This window comes from Zalophus californianus, chromosome 8 (genome assembly GCF_009762305.2).
Source record: "Zalophus californianus isolate mZalCal1 chromosome 8, mZalCal1.pri.v2, whole genome shotgun sequence".
NCBI lineage: Eukaryota > Metazoa > Chordata > Mammalia > Carnivora > Otariidae > Zalophus > Zalophus californianus.
The window spans coordinates 117,014,436-117,029,020 of record NC_045602.1 but is presented as its reverse complement, the minus strand read 5'-3'; the positions used below and the strand labels follow the sequence as shown (position 1 = coordinate 117,029,020).

The window sequence follows — 14,585 nt, the reverse complement described above, 5'->3', positions numbered from 1 at the left end:
ACCACGTCCAAAGGCACAGAGGCGCCTGGAAGCATGGTGCCTTCAAAGGAATAGCAGTAAGCTCCATTAGAAAGGAAAACAGAAGACAGGGAGGTCAGTGGGATAGTGGGAGAGAAATTTGGCTAGGTTCAATCACAAGACACTTCAAACACTGGGCTAACTTTGGATTTTACCCAGAAGGTAATGGGGAACACAAAAGTCTGGAAAGAAGAGATGGCCCAGATGACAATGACTAGATGGGAGAAGACAGGCACATTCAGCTGGGAAATGAGACTTTGGGGAGCACAGCTAGAGCTCATCCAAGTCCAGACTCCTGGAGCCAGAGCTGGAAAGACCCTCAGGAACTGTCTAGCTGAATCCACATGACTGAGATGAGGGAAGTGGGAGCTAAGGAGCCCCAGGCTTGCTGAAGGCACACAGTGAGTCACACTTGAGTCAGCACGAGGCCCCAAATCTCCTGTAGCAGACATCTGTGGCTTTTGTTGTCAAGCGTCGGGTCACCTTTCCCACCAGCTGCACCCTGACCTTACTTTGGGGGAAACACCTTTTCTTGACTCTCAGACAATCCGTCATCTTGCTGCCACCAGAGAGAGAGTCTGGAGGAGAAGGTGGTTTATGAGAATGGAGTGTGAGGAGGTGGAGAGAGACAGACAGATACTGGGTCCTGAGAACACTGAGTCTCCTGAATCCGGCTGAGCTGGAAGCTGGAAAACTATCCCAGGACTTTTCAGATACTTGGGCCACTCTTGCATTCCCTACAGCTAGGTTTTCTGTCCCTTGTGACTGAAAGAATCCTGTGTAATCTGCTCATTTCCAGTCCCAGAAATAATCAACTAGCTGAAGAGGGCTTTAACAATCACCACCCCTTCATCTTCACATAAACCCATAAAATCTGTATCAGTATCCTCATTACACGGATGAGGATACTGAGGCCCAGCAAGGTTAAGTGGCTTGCCTGAGGTCACACCTCAGAGTGGCAGATGCAGCATCACATTCCAGAGCTTCTACCCCAATGATTCTTTTTCTTTGCTTGACACCATCCTGCCTGCTATGGAATCTTACTTTAAGACGGCAGTGACTTGCTCTTCTTTACTGGGCTAGACACAAAGCAGATAGTTCCCTCTACCTGGAATGTTCTTGTCTATACTTCCACTTGTCATATATATGTATTCCAATGCCACCTCTTCTGTAAATTTCCTTTGGCCAAGCCAGCTGGAGGGTTCCCTCCTCTCTCGGGCTTAATGCCTTTAAACAGATCCTGCACAGGTCATAACAGGCCTTAATCTATAGCTAGTTGTGATTATGGGACCTGGGACCTCCTTGAAGGGGCACAGACTGATAGTGTCCTTATAGCCTAGATTTATAAGATAGGCCTTACCTCAAATATTCTGCTAGGCTGCCTTTCTTAAGCCACTGAAATGTCCAAGAAATGGCAATATTTCCACACACACATCTTAGACTTCTCTAATACAAGGTATTTATATGGTGCTTTTTGTGTCATGGACCCTTTGACAATCTAGTGAAGCCTTCACAGAATAATGTTTTAAATATATAAAATAGGGGTGCTTGGGTGGCTCAATCAATCAAGCATCTTCTTTCCCCTCAGGTCATGATCTCAGGGTCCTGGGATCAAGCCCTGCATGGGGGGGGGGTCCCCACTCAGCAGGGAGTCTGCTTCTCCCACTCCCTCTGCTCCTCCCCCCTGCTCATATTCTCTCTCTCAAATAAATAAATAAAAATCTTTTAAAAAGTTTTTTCAATAAATAAGTATATATATAAAATAAAATACAGCAGAAAGAGCTAATAATTGCCTTTTAAAACCCAAACTGTGGAGGCACCTGGGTGGCTCAGTCAGTTAAGAGTTTGACTCTGAGATCATGACCTGAGCCAAAATCAGGAGTCAGACTCTTAACTGACTGAGCTCTGTGCTCAGCGGGGAATCTGCTTCAGATTCTCTCCCTCTGCCCCTTCCCCCTTTGCCCCCTCATGCCCCCTCATGCTCACACACCCTCTCTCTGTAAAATAAATAAATAAGTCTTTATTTTTTTAAAGATTTTATTTATTCATTTGCGACAGAGAGATACAGAGAGAGGACACAAGCAGGGGAGAGCAGCAGAGGGAGAGGGAGAAACAGGGTCCCCACTAAGCAGGGAGCCCGATGCGGGACTCGATCCCAGGACGCTGGGATCATGACCTGAGCCGAAGGCAGATGTGTAACCATCTGAGCTACCCAGGTGCCCCAATAAATAAGTCTTTAGAAAAAAAAATCCAATTGTGGTATAGCAATATATGTGCATCTTTATTAAGGCCCTGAATAACAAGATCGAGCAGCAGATCTAATTACTACCATAATTTCAAAGCTGTGATGAATATAAATTATTTTTTGAGAAACATGCAACAACATGAATGTGTAATCTTGGTGATTTCTTTTGGTGAAAAAGTCACAGGAATAGCTAATACTGGTTCATTACCTACATCTGCAATTAAAGGAAATGATAAATTTTAGTTAGAGGTTAACAAAAACAGATATAAGTTTTTTCTTATCCAAGTTCACAGACCCTTGCCCTAGTTCCTATCTGGACAAAGTACAATCACCTGTGACCCGCTGTGGCTTTTCAGGCTTGGATGTGAGTCTCAGCTCTACCCCCATTACTTGGGTGACAGAGTATAAGTCATTCTTACCCTCTGAGCCTCTGCTTCCTCATCTGAAAAAGGAGGGAATTGGACCAGATCCTTTCAGAGGATTCCTATCAGAGCCTTTCCAGATCCAGTGGCTCCTAAATTCTGGGGAGACTAGCAATAAAGGAAGGAAACCAAGTGTGCTACAAGTATAACAAGGAGAACTCGAGTGAACTGACAGATAGCTTTTCATGGCTGATGCGCCACGGAGACACCAGCAGGCCTGCCACGGCCTCATCAGGCAGGCTCTTCCTGTCCAGCCTGTCCCAGCTCAGGTGCCAAGGGGTGTGCCCCTCACTGACCGTTCAAAGCGCATGACTCTGGCCAGGAGCAGCTGCAGGGGCTCTGAGTAGTTTCGGTAGCTGTCCAGGACCTGCAGGAGGTTACAGAGGGTCTGGATCTCAGACTCTGTCCTCCAGGAAGGCAGCTTCTGTGCGATATGCATGGCTTTTGGAGGAAAGTGACCCTGGGGAGAGAGGACCAGAATGATACGCAAGACCCAGCAGTTTCCCCCGGGGGCCACTCCCCGTACAATAGTGGCTCACATGTACTGAGCACTTACTGCACACCTGGCATTAGGATACGCATCTTACATACACCATCTCACTGCATCTTTGCCCAGCCCGAGAAGTGACACAATTATGATTCCCATTTGACAGATGAAGACACTCAGGCAGAATGATAACCCAGATCTGCTACGTGCCAAGACCCACATTCCCACCTCCTGACCATACTGCCTTTGCTGTTCACTGACCACCCCGAGTCAATAGAGGGCTCCCTGGGCTCCAGGGGCCCCTCAGAATATGTTCACTGCAGTCAGGGGAGACCTCCCTTGCCTCAGCCTATATCTTGGCCTGCTACAGGACACTAAGAAATAAACAGAATCTACAGAAACCAGGTCCTGGTGAACCAGGACTCATGGACAAGTGGGCAGACAGATCCATCCATTCAGCCACCACTCCCACCTGCTGGGAAAATGGTACTTGAGTTGTTAACACCCTTACTGGCTGCCCATCTCACTTAGGATAAAATCTTAACTCTGTACCCCAGCCTAGGGGCCCCACATGGTCTGACTCCTTTCCTCCCTACCCCCCACAACTCCACCTCCTGCCTCTCTCCTTCATTCTCTAGTCTCTAACCTTCTACCCATCTCTTGCAGGTGCCAAGCTCACTTCTGTCCTGCAGTCTTTGCTTGGCTGTTTCCTCTGCCTGGAATGTTCTTTCCCTGCATTTTCACATGGATATGACTGCTTCCTCCCCTTCATTCAGTTCTTAGCTCCTATGTTCCCACATCCTCAGGGAGTCCCTACTGGATCATTTGACCCAAAATACTAGGCCCCTTCCTAGCAGTCTGTAGTCTCTGAATCATTTTTACAAAGCAATTCATACTTTCTGAAAAGAACTTATTCATTTTTTTTAAGATTTTACTTATTTAGGGGTGCCTGGGTGGCTCAGTTGTTAAGCGTTTGCCTTTGGCTCAGGTCATGATCCCAGGATCCTGGGATAGAGGCCCACATCAGGCTCTCTGCTCAGTGGGAAGCCTGCTTCTCTCTCTCCCACTCCCCCTGCTTCTGTTCCCTCTCGCTGTGTCTCTCACTGTCAAAAAAAAAAAAAAAAAAAAAAGATTTTACTTATTTAGGGCGCCTAGGTGGCTCAGTCATTAACTGTCTGCCTTAGGCTCAGATCATGATCCCAGAGTCCTGGGATCGAGCTCCATATTGGGCTCCCCGCTCCTCAGGAAGCCTGCTTCTCCCTCTCCCGCTCCCCCTGCTTGTGTTCCCTCTCTCGCTGTGTCTCTCTCTGTCAAATAAATAAATAAAATCTTAAAAAAAAATTTTACTTATTTATTTGAGAGAGAGCGCATACACACACGCACATATGAGTGAGTGGGGGGGTAGGGCAGATGGAGAGTGAGAAGCAGACTCCCCACTGAGCAGGGAGCTCCACATGGGACTCCCTCCCAGGACCCTGGGATCATGACCTGAACCGAAGACAGATGCTTAATGACAGAGCCACCCAGGCGCCCCTCTTTTTTGTTAATGTGTATATTATCTATCATTTCCCCATCCTACACACACACACACACACACACACACACACCTCTCTCTCTCTCTCTCTCTCACTCTAGAACTGCATTTCCAGTATGGCAGCCATTGCCACATGTGGCTATTGAAATTTAAATTAAATTAGATAAAAAAATAAGTTCCGGGGCACCTGGGTGGCTCATTTGGTTAAGCGTCTGCCTTCGGCTCAGGTCATAATCTCAGGGTCCTGGGATCAAGCCCCGCATTGGGCTCCCTGCTCTGCAGGGAGCCTGCTTCTCCCTCTCCCTCTGCCTGCCACTTGCCTGGCTTGTGCTCTCTCTTTCTGTCAAATAAATAAATAAAATCTTTAAAAAAATAAGTTTCTGGGGCGCCTGGGTGGCTCAGTCATTAAGTGTCTGCCTTGGGCTCAGGTCTTGATCCCAGGGTCCTGGGATGGAACCCTGCATCCGGCTCTCTGCTCAGCGGGAAGCCTGCTTCTCCCTCTCCCACTCCCCCTGCTTGTGTTCTCTCTCTCGCTATGTCTCTCTGTCAAATAATGAAATCTGAAAAGAAAGAAAAAAATAGTTCTTCAGTCACACTAGCCACAAGTGCAACATGTGTCTGTTGGCTACTATGGACAACACAGACAATTGAACATTTCTATTATCTCAGAAAGTTTTATTGGACAAAGGTGTTCTAGAATATAAACCCCAATATATACACAATAGTGGCTTCATCTATCTTATTTACCCCACTCTAGAATAACCTCACATGTAATGGGCACTCAACAAAATAAAAATTTAGGGAAAGAATGAACGAATGCTGGCTAATTTTACTAACAGTAGTTGTTACAGAAGCAAAACAAAGTGGGACATGATGAGAAATTCTGGACAACAGATCTGAAGCCTTGCATGTTCACTCAGAAGGGCAGTGTTGCTCAGTGATTAATAACGCACAGGCTCTGGGCACCTGGGTGGCTCAGTCGGTTAAGCATCTGTCTTCAGCTCAGGTCATGATCCTAGGGTCCTGGAATTGAGCCCCAAGTCAGGCTCCCTGCCCAGCAGGGAGTCTGCTTCTCCCTCCGCCCCTCCCCCCATTCGTGCTCTCTCTCACTCTCTCTCTCTCAAATAGATAAATAAAACCTTACAAAAATAAAATAAAATAATGCATAGGCTCTGGTGCCAGGTACCTGGGTTTGAACCTTGGCCTGCTCCTTCCTACCTGTGTGTCCTGGGACAAGTCACTTCTCCCTGAGCCTCAGTTTCCCTATCTGAGAGCAGCAGAACCTGAATGTATAAAGAGCAGAGCTAATACATATAAAGGGCTTAGAATGGGCCTGGCTCCCAGCCCAGACTATGGAAGCACTGACTTTTTTTTTTTTTTTAATTAAGTAGGCTCCATGCCCAGCGTGGAGCCCAAAGTGGGGCTTGAACTCATGACCCTGAGATGAAGGCCTGAACTGAGTTCAAGTCAGATGTTCAACCAATTGAGCCATAGGTGCCCTGTGTTAGCCATTTTTAAGGTCTGAATCTAATCTTTTTCCTTCTTAACCCTCTCTTGTTATCAATAACCCATTGGGATTTCTATCACAGGGTCCATTTAAGACAAAACACAGATGACTCTGGTTTCTATGAACAAAACTGATTCTTGGGCGCCTGGGTGGCTCAGTTGGTTAAGCGACTGCCTTTGGCTCAGGTCATGATCCTGGAGTCCTGGGATCAAGTCCCACATCGGGCTCCCTGCTCAGCAGGGAGTCTGCTTCTCCCTCTGACCCTCTTCCCTCTCGTGCTGTCTCTCATTCTCTCTCAAATAAATAAATAAAATCTTTAAAAAAAAAAACTGATTCTCTGGGCCCACTAGGGGCCCTAATTCTTTTAGGAATCTCTCACCACCCCCAACCCTTAGAGACTCCCTTCTCTGGATTCCTACGGAACTGACTCTGTTATTTAACTTCCCAGGTAACTTTCCCCACCTTAACTCCTACTTAAGGGCAGTTACACTACCTAGAATCTCCACAACCAGACACAGATATAAGTCTAGAGCTGGTAAGAGCTTCAAATCTTTCCTATAAATAGGTAAGCACCTTTAACATTTAAATTAAATTTTGGGGCACCTGGGTGGCTCAGTCAGTTAAGCGTCTGCCTTCGGCTCAGGTCATGATCCCAGGGTCCTAGGATTGAGTCTCACATCGGGCTCCCTGCTTAGTGGAGAGTCTTTTTCTCTCTCTGCCCCTCCCCGCTCCGCTTGTGGTGGCTCTCTCTCTCACTCTCTCAAAAAAAAAATAAGTAAAATCTTTAAAAAAACTTTTTTTAATTAAATTTTAATTTAGTATCCAAGATTTGGTGGGAAGAAGCCGGGAAAATAACAACAATTCTTGAAATTTAGAGAACAATTCACAGTCCAAAGATATGAAGCATTCCCTCGCCAGAATGGCCGTCTGGCAGCCCTGGGGCAGCCGGGGGTGGAGGGGGGCTGGAGGGTTGGTATGCCCAGTGTCTCTCAGAAGGCTTAGGCAGAGCCAGAATTCACACACAGGCCAGGGCTTTTCCCACCACCCTGATTATTTCTCCTGTGTCTAGAGCTCTCACAGCCTCTACTTTGCCTTTTGCTCCTTGTCCATGGGTCCAAGTACAGGAGCTCTCCCTGCTGGTTCTGTCCAGCTCTAAGGCGACAGTGGGTTCAGGGGGGCTCACAGCCTCAGAATGTCAGGACTGGAATCTTGGGATCACTGAAATCAGCTATTTCATAGATGAGGAAGCTAAGTGGCTAGCTCAGGATGATACAATGGCTTGGTGCCAGAACCCAGACTGGACCCAGCTGTCCTGATACCCAGCCCAGTGCCTCTTCCAGGCCATGGTGCAGAAGAATATTCCCAGCAGCAAGGTCAGAGTTATGCGTACCTCCTCTGCAACGAAGTCCATAGTATCAAATGTGATTCGGCCTTGTTTCCTTTTCTGGGGCGGTGGGGGTAAAAAGGAATGGGGGAGAAGAAAGAGAATCAGCAAGACTACTCCTAGAATTTTGCACTGAAACCCTCCTGTCCCCATCCCCGTGGCAGGCAAGAAGCCACAGGAACCCTTCTACCAGCTGGCCCTCTCATGTAAGCCTCTGCTCAAAAGCCCTGACTCAGCTCCAGCCTCCGGCCCAGCATTAACAACCTGTCAGTGTTGAAACAGAGAGAGATGCGGAGGGGTGAGGGTAAAGAGGGGAAGGATGGAGACAGAAAAGGAAGAGGGGAAAGAAGCAAACAAATGGGCAAGTGGAGAGGGACAAAAAGGGACAAAATGGAGGCATCAATGAAGCCAGCTTTCATTAAGTGCCTATCAGGAGCCATGCACACTCATCTTCCTTACTCCATTTCATCCTCAGGACAAAGCAGGTATTACTGAGCCCCCTTTTGGACTCGAGGCAGGTGAAGGAACCTACACAAGGATCACACACTGAGTAATCAGTCCTCTCCTAGAGTATGGCCAGAATAAGGAAGTGTAAGAGGTCTTAGGAATGAACTAATCCAACTCTATCTCCTACGTGGATCCCCAAAGTCTTCTTCATTACTATTCAGGGCCCCAAAGTTTCCGATGTGGAAAGAGTAGGGGAAGAGGCAGAGAGAGGGGGGAAGATATGTGAAAGAAGGAAGGGGGAATGAAAGGGATAAACAAGGCCCTGACCACCACCTGGGCCAAACCAAGACCCACGCCCCCATCTCTCTAGGTATACCTCAGGTCCTCCCCACCCCAGAGCCCCATTTATAGCTTGTGTACCTGCGTGGTGCTTCTCAAGAAGGCCAGTGAAAGAAAGCAGTGGTGCTCGGAAAGACCCAAATTCACAAGCTCTAATGAAATCTGGTCCACGGCTCTCTTTACCTGACCCCACTCTCCAGCCCCCTAGCTCTCTGCCCAGTGGCCCTAGGACCCCCTCAGGCTGCCATTAAGAGGCTTCTGCTCTGCTCAAGTCCACTCTGCCCAGGCAATGCCATTAAGCTTTAGCCTCACAGTCCCCTGATGACAAGGCTGATTTTGGTCTTCAGCTTCCAAGTGCCCAGGCACCGGCCCATGTCTTCCAGTAACAAAAGATTCCTGGATCCCAGGGCCCATTGCTTTACCACTGCATGATAACACTCTGAGTCAGAATGTCCTTCCTGACAGCGAACCTCAGTCTCTTATTCTTCCACTCCATCCTTTCCCAACTCATGGTCCATCCACAGGGCAGAATCTGGCTGTAGATTCATTTGGTTTGGCCAGCACAATGTCTTTAAAATATATGAATTTGAATGTCTTCAGGTGGGACATGCTCTTCTTTTCTGCAGACCCACAGGGCCCTACTCCCTGCTACATCTTAAACTCAGCGACACACACAGTTACACCTGCTGGCCCCTTAGAGACTGATCTAAGATGGCCTTTCTTTCCCCATCAGCACTGCCCATACCCCTCTCCTTCAGAAATCATTTGGGGCAATTTCTTGGAGTGAACTCCCCGTGCAGTTGGGAGGCAGGGCTGAATCTAGTCACTCTACGCACCACAGGAAAATGGGCAGGCTTTGTCCAGAGACTGGGAGAAAAATTGGGTTCCTGAATAGTAATGAAGATGCCTTTGTGGATCCAGAACAGGTTAACAGAATGGTGATCAATTTTTTCTGAACAAAAAGGGTACATGATCTGCCACTAGGATAAAATATTTGAAATGGGGACCTTCTAGAAAATCTAGAAAGCCTGGTCTCCGGAGTGAGCAGGGCCCTGCATGTGTTCCTTTGTTTAAGTGGAGGGGACAGAAAAGAAGATAGAAATGAACAGGGGTGGGCATTCAGAAAACCCTGACTCTAATGAGACTTCTGGATTTCTCTGGCTCTTTTGATCCCTGTTGGAATAGAGATGGTTTCTTCCCTACTCCTGGTGTTTCTTTCCAGATGGAGGGAGTTGTACTGGTAGAACACTACCTGCCCCTCTCCTTCCATATTGAGAAGGAGCGACTTAAACTCCTTGGTGAATTTGGAAGGAAAAAGTGGGTGAGATCATTCCTTCTCCATCTCTCTGAGCCCACATTCTGCTCTGCCCTCCTCTGCTGTGAGTTTAGGGCAGGAGACCATGCTCCCGCAGTGGAGGCCTGCCTTGGTCCAGCACTGCCCATGACTGGCATGTAAGGCTATCTAATTCTGGGGTTTAGTCTTAGTCATCCTCCAGTAAAAGTCTCGTCGTTAACAAAAGTGACAGTTGGATCTCCCATCTGCTTTACCCTTTGTCTTCTCTCTGTTGGTTCAGAATATGGCCTGGGAAGTGAGGTGCTATTTATCGGACCCCCTTAAACCCTCACAATCCTGCTAAGGCCAGCTGCTTACGTCCCAGAAGGAAAAGATAGGGTGCTTTCTGTGAGCAGTCTCGATGATCTGATATTCCCGGAATCCCCTGAGGCCCTGGCGGAACATTTTACACACTCGGATCATCACAATGATATCCATGGTGAGCTGGTACAGCCCCTGTGGAAACAAAACAAATTAGATCAGTAGAAACCATCTGTTTTCGACAGCCACAGCAGGCTGGATGACACCAACAAGGTGAAATGGGACAGTATTAAATGTGGGGTTCCTGTGCTGGAGCCATGGTTACATTTTCAGGAAGCTTTCAGGCCTGTTGAAATCGTGTTGGTAGCCTGAAAATGGCCACGGCTGGGAGTATTTATGCCACAGAAACTGGCAACTACTACAAACCTCCCTCACTGGGAGCTGGTTGTTAAAACATTCTCCAGCACAGCTCTAGTTAATATCAAGTCCTTCACTTCGGTCCAGAAAACAGCACCAAGTGACAGCAGGCAGCAAGGGGTGATGCAAAGAGCCTGGATTTTGGAATCAGATGGATCTGATGGGAGAACAGCCAAGCAGAGGCAACATTGCTGCCTTTGAAGACAGAGGACGGGGGCCATGAGCCAAGGGATGTGAGTGGTCTCTAGAAGCTAGAGAAGTCCAGGAAATGGGATTCTTCCCTAGACCCTCAAGAAAGGAATGCGGTCCTGCTGACACCTGGATTTTAGCCCAGGGAGACCCGTGCCAGACTTCTAGCCTATGTAAGATAATATCATTTGTCTTAAGCCACGAAATTGTGTGATATGTTACAGCAGCAATAGGAAACTAATATAACCACTTGTCCAAGCTGGGCCATCTGATCCCAGGCAAACTTTGACCTGGGGATTTGGAATTGGAACTGAGAACAAGTCAGACTCTCTATCCCAGTATGAATTTGGCAGTAAGGGCAGTCACCCTCTGCCAGTCAAGTAAATACAGGGAATAGGGAAACAAGTTCAACACCAAAGAGACAAATCCAGAATGTGAAACTATCTACAAGTCAACTAACCCAGCTTTTTTTTTTTTTTGAAGATTTTTATTTATTTATTTATTTGAGAGAGAGAGAGTGAGAGAGGGAACACAAGCAGGGGGAGTGGGAGAGAGAGAAGCAGGCTTCCTGCCGAACAGGGAGCCCGATGTGGGGCTTGATCCCAGGACCCTGGGATCATGACCTGAGCCGAAGACAGACGCTTAACGACTGAGCCACCCAGATGCCCCCAACTAACCCAGTTTCTTAAGAGACATACAAATAAATGCAAAGTATGAACCTTTGGATCCTGATTCATAATAACAAGCTGTAAAAGCCATTATTTAGGGACAAATAAGGAAGTTGAATATGCCTGGAGATTAGATGATATTAGGGATATTAGTGTTAATTTTCTTAATATTATAGTGATGTTATAATCATGTCCTTATTTTTAAGAAGTGTCATAAAAAATGCAACTTAGGGGCAGCTGGGTGGCTCAGTGGGTTAAGTGTCTGAGGCTCAGGTCATAATCCCAGGGTCTTGGGATTGAGTCCTTGGCAGGGAGCCTGCTTCTCCCTCTCCCCCGCTTGTGCTCTCATGCTCTCTCTCCCTCAAATAAATAAAATCTTTGAAAAAAAAAATGCAACTTACTCTCACATGATTCAACAAGCACACACACAAATACGTAAAGCCAATGTGGCAAAATGCTGACTGTTAGATCTAAGGAGTGATCATTATATTTCAACTTGTATGTTTGAAAATTTCCATAATGAAACAAAGGCAAAAGCTAAAAACTTCTATTAACTTCTGTTAATCAGGAGATCAAAAATAAAATGAAAACACAAACTGAAGACTGGAAGAATACATTTGCCATGCACAGAATCAACAAAGGATTCCGACCCAAAATTATAAAGAATAGCTATTACAAAAAACCACTATCCAAAACTGCTTTTTAAAAATTTTTTTAATTTTTAAAAATTCTACAAATCAAGGGAAAAATACAAATAACCCAAAAGAAAAAATGAGCAAAGGATATGAGCAGGTAATTCAAAGGGAAAACCCAAATCACCTATAAATAATGAAAAGATTCTGAACATAGCCCTAGAGCTGTGTATGTCAGTGTGGGTAAAGCTCACACACTTTTGAGTGGAAAAAAGGTTGAAAAAGGATACCGTCTTTTAAAATGTGTTACATACTATGTTACTTATAAATATATACACATGTAATAAAATTTTAAAATCTAGACAGTGCAGGGTGCCTGGGTGGCTCAGTCCTTAAGCGTCTGCCTCCGGCTCAGGTCATGATCCCAGGGTCCTGGGATCAAGTCCCACATCGGGCTCCCTGCTTGGCGGGAAGCCTGCTTCTCCCACTCCCCCTGCTTTCGTTCCCTCTCTCGCTGTCTCTCTCTCTATCGAAAAATAAAAATAAAATCTTAAAAATAAATAAAAAATAAAAAAATAAAATCTAGATAGTACACATCAACCTCAGGAAAGTGGCCCCCAGTGAGGAAGAAGGGAATGGGATGATGAGGAGTTTCACCAGTACCTATAACATCTTCTTTAAAAACATTTATATCTGAAGGAAATACAGGGAAAGGCTTTATTAATAAAATTAATACTTATCAAATACCAATTTTCCACCAGGCACTATTCTAAGCCCTTTAGCTGTATCAACTCATTTCATCGTCAACAATAAATCAATGCAATAGATATTAATACTATCATCACCCTTTACAGAGGGGAAAATAGGCACAGCAAATCAAGTAACTTGCCTAATACTAATATTAGTCATATGACTAATAGGTGATAGGGATTTGAACTCAGGCTGTCTGGCTCCAGGATCCACAGGCTCAACCTATCACTCTATCCTGCTGCCAGGCCTTATTCCCTCTGGATCTCATGACAGCAGGAAGGGTGGGTATGGAGCAGTTCTTAGGGGCTCAGAGTGTAGCCTGTGCCATGCCCACTGTCAAGGGGATAGCAGTCTACAGGGAAGACTGTTGAGACTTGAGAATTCAGTCTTTCTGAAGCGTAACCTGGACTCTATCCTTTGTGCCATTCTGTGACTCCAAAAGATAGACCCCCTGCTTACACCTATCCTCCCTTCCTCAAAATACCACTCTTCCCTCCCAGGACCCTTGACACTCCTCACCAGTTCCTTCTTCAGGATCTGCCATGAATAAGACACCATATATCTCCTCATGGTTCCTGAGCTGACAAATGGCACAACTAGCCCCTTTGCCTTTCAAGGGTAGGACCACAAATCCTTCCCAAAGAATCCACTTATATTAGAAACAAATAGCCTCCCTCGGTGGCAAGGTAGGAGTTTCTCGCCACTCCTCATACTCTACCAACAGCTTCTGGAAGCCTTGTTCTGAGAAAATCTCATTCTCAGAATCTCCGTATATCACAGTGGAGGATTCTGGAAAAGAAGGCAGGGAAGGAATTGGAATCCAGGAGTCTAACATTTATTGAGCACTCATAGGCATTATCTTAGTTAATCCTCACAACTACCACAAGGTGAGGGTCCTTACACCCACTCCATACATAAGAATGAGGCTCCAAGTAGCTAACTGATTGCCAGTCATGAGGCCATCTTAAAGTAGGAGGCTTCTGGGCTGGGGGCAGGAGCACCTAACACCTCAGCCTAGGGGGCTCTCCAAGGCTTAGAACTTGGAGACCCTGAAGTGTGGGGGCATGACGCTGTCCTATAAATCTTGTTAAATCAGCAAATCAGGAACACTCAGAAAATCAGAAGTCCTCAGTTAAATGGGGTGCCAAATGTTGAAAGGAACTCGGTGACTAGAACTCAGTGACCCTGAGGTCCTTCCAAAAGTAGAGAAGAATATAGGATCTAAAGTACTGCTGTCTACTAGATTACAGATGGCAGTTGCTGTCTACTAGATTAAAGATGGCAGTTGATGACCACAATTTGCTCTTGTATGAGAATCTTCAATAAAAAACTATGATTTCAAGTATTGCCTGATTTGCCATTCCTACCCAGCTAGGCCTATCTGCCAACCCTCTCCCAACTGACAGCCAAATGGAAGGACACTGAACACAGTGAAGACAGCCAGACAACAAGGAAGACCCAAGCTCTGAATTACTAAATCCAAAGGCCACCACTCCTAGAGTAAGACACTAACCACTTAGAGAGATGAGAAGAGACAGAAGTGTGTTTTCTTCCTCCCTTGCCTTGAGAAAAGATGAACTCAGGGAGAAACAGAGTAAGAGAAAGTTTCAGAGAAAAAGAGAGAGAAGTAGTGTGGAGTTTTTGCCTTCTCTACCACAGACCTGGTCTTAAGGAAGGAAATACAAAAGTTTAGGTAGTTTCTGAAACAAACTGGGGACAGGGAAGGCAAGAAAGATGGTGGGAGGTAGCTATGGACAGGGAGGTATCCGATCAGTCCTCTGAGCTGCCTGAGATGCAAGTGACATGGAGAGGACCCAGACTAACAAGGGGCATCAGAGGATGCCAGTAAGTAGGGCCAAGACCCTGATGAGACACTGAAAGTAGACACTCCCCACCTCCCCTTGTGCCAGTGGTGGTTGTATAATTTCCGTAGGAATTGGATCAGTGCTGGG

The 14,585-nt window shown here is 46.3% G+C and overlaps 1 protein-coding gene across 7 annotated transcripts in view; it reads right to left on the bottom strand.

Annotated features, from left to right (window-relative positions):
• The window catches only part of CNBD2 (cyclic nucleotide binding domain containing 2), a 54,616-nt gene that overhangs the window by 28,295 nt on the left and 11,736 nt on the right, over positions 1-14,585 (bottom strand). For 2 of the 7 annotated variants that reach the window (XM_027623938.1, XM_027623943.1), the window contains exons 3-5: positions 10,035-10,172; positions 7,604-7,657; positions 2,982-3,145 (exon numbers count right to left, since the gene is read on the bottom strand). In XM_027623938.1, the coding sequence (XP_027479739.1) occupies positions 2,982-3,145; positions 7,604-7,657; positions 10,035-10,172 (356 nt within the window). Of the gene's footprint in view, positions 1-2,981; positions 3,146-7,603; positions 7,658-9,931; positions 10,173-13,152; positions 13,328-14,585 lie in introns of those variants that run through there. The other 5 variants (XM_027623941.1, XM_027623939.1, XM_027623944.1 and 2 more) reach the window with 5 other exon arrangements.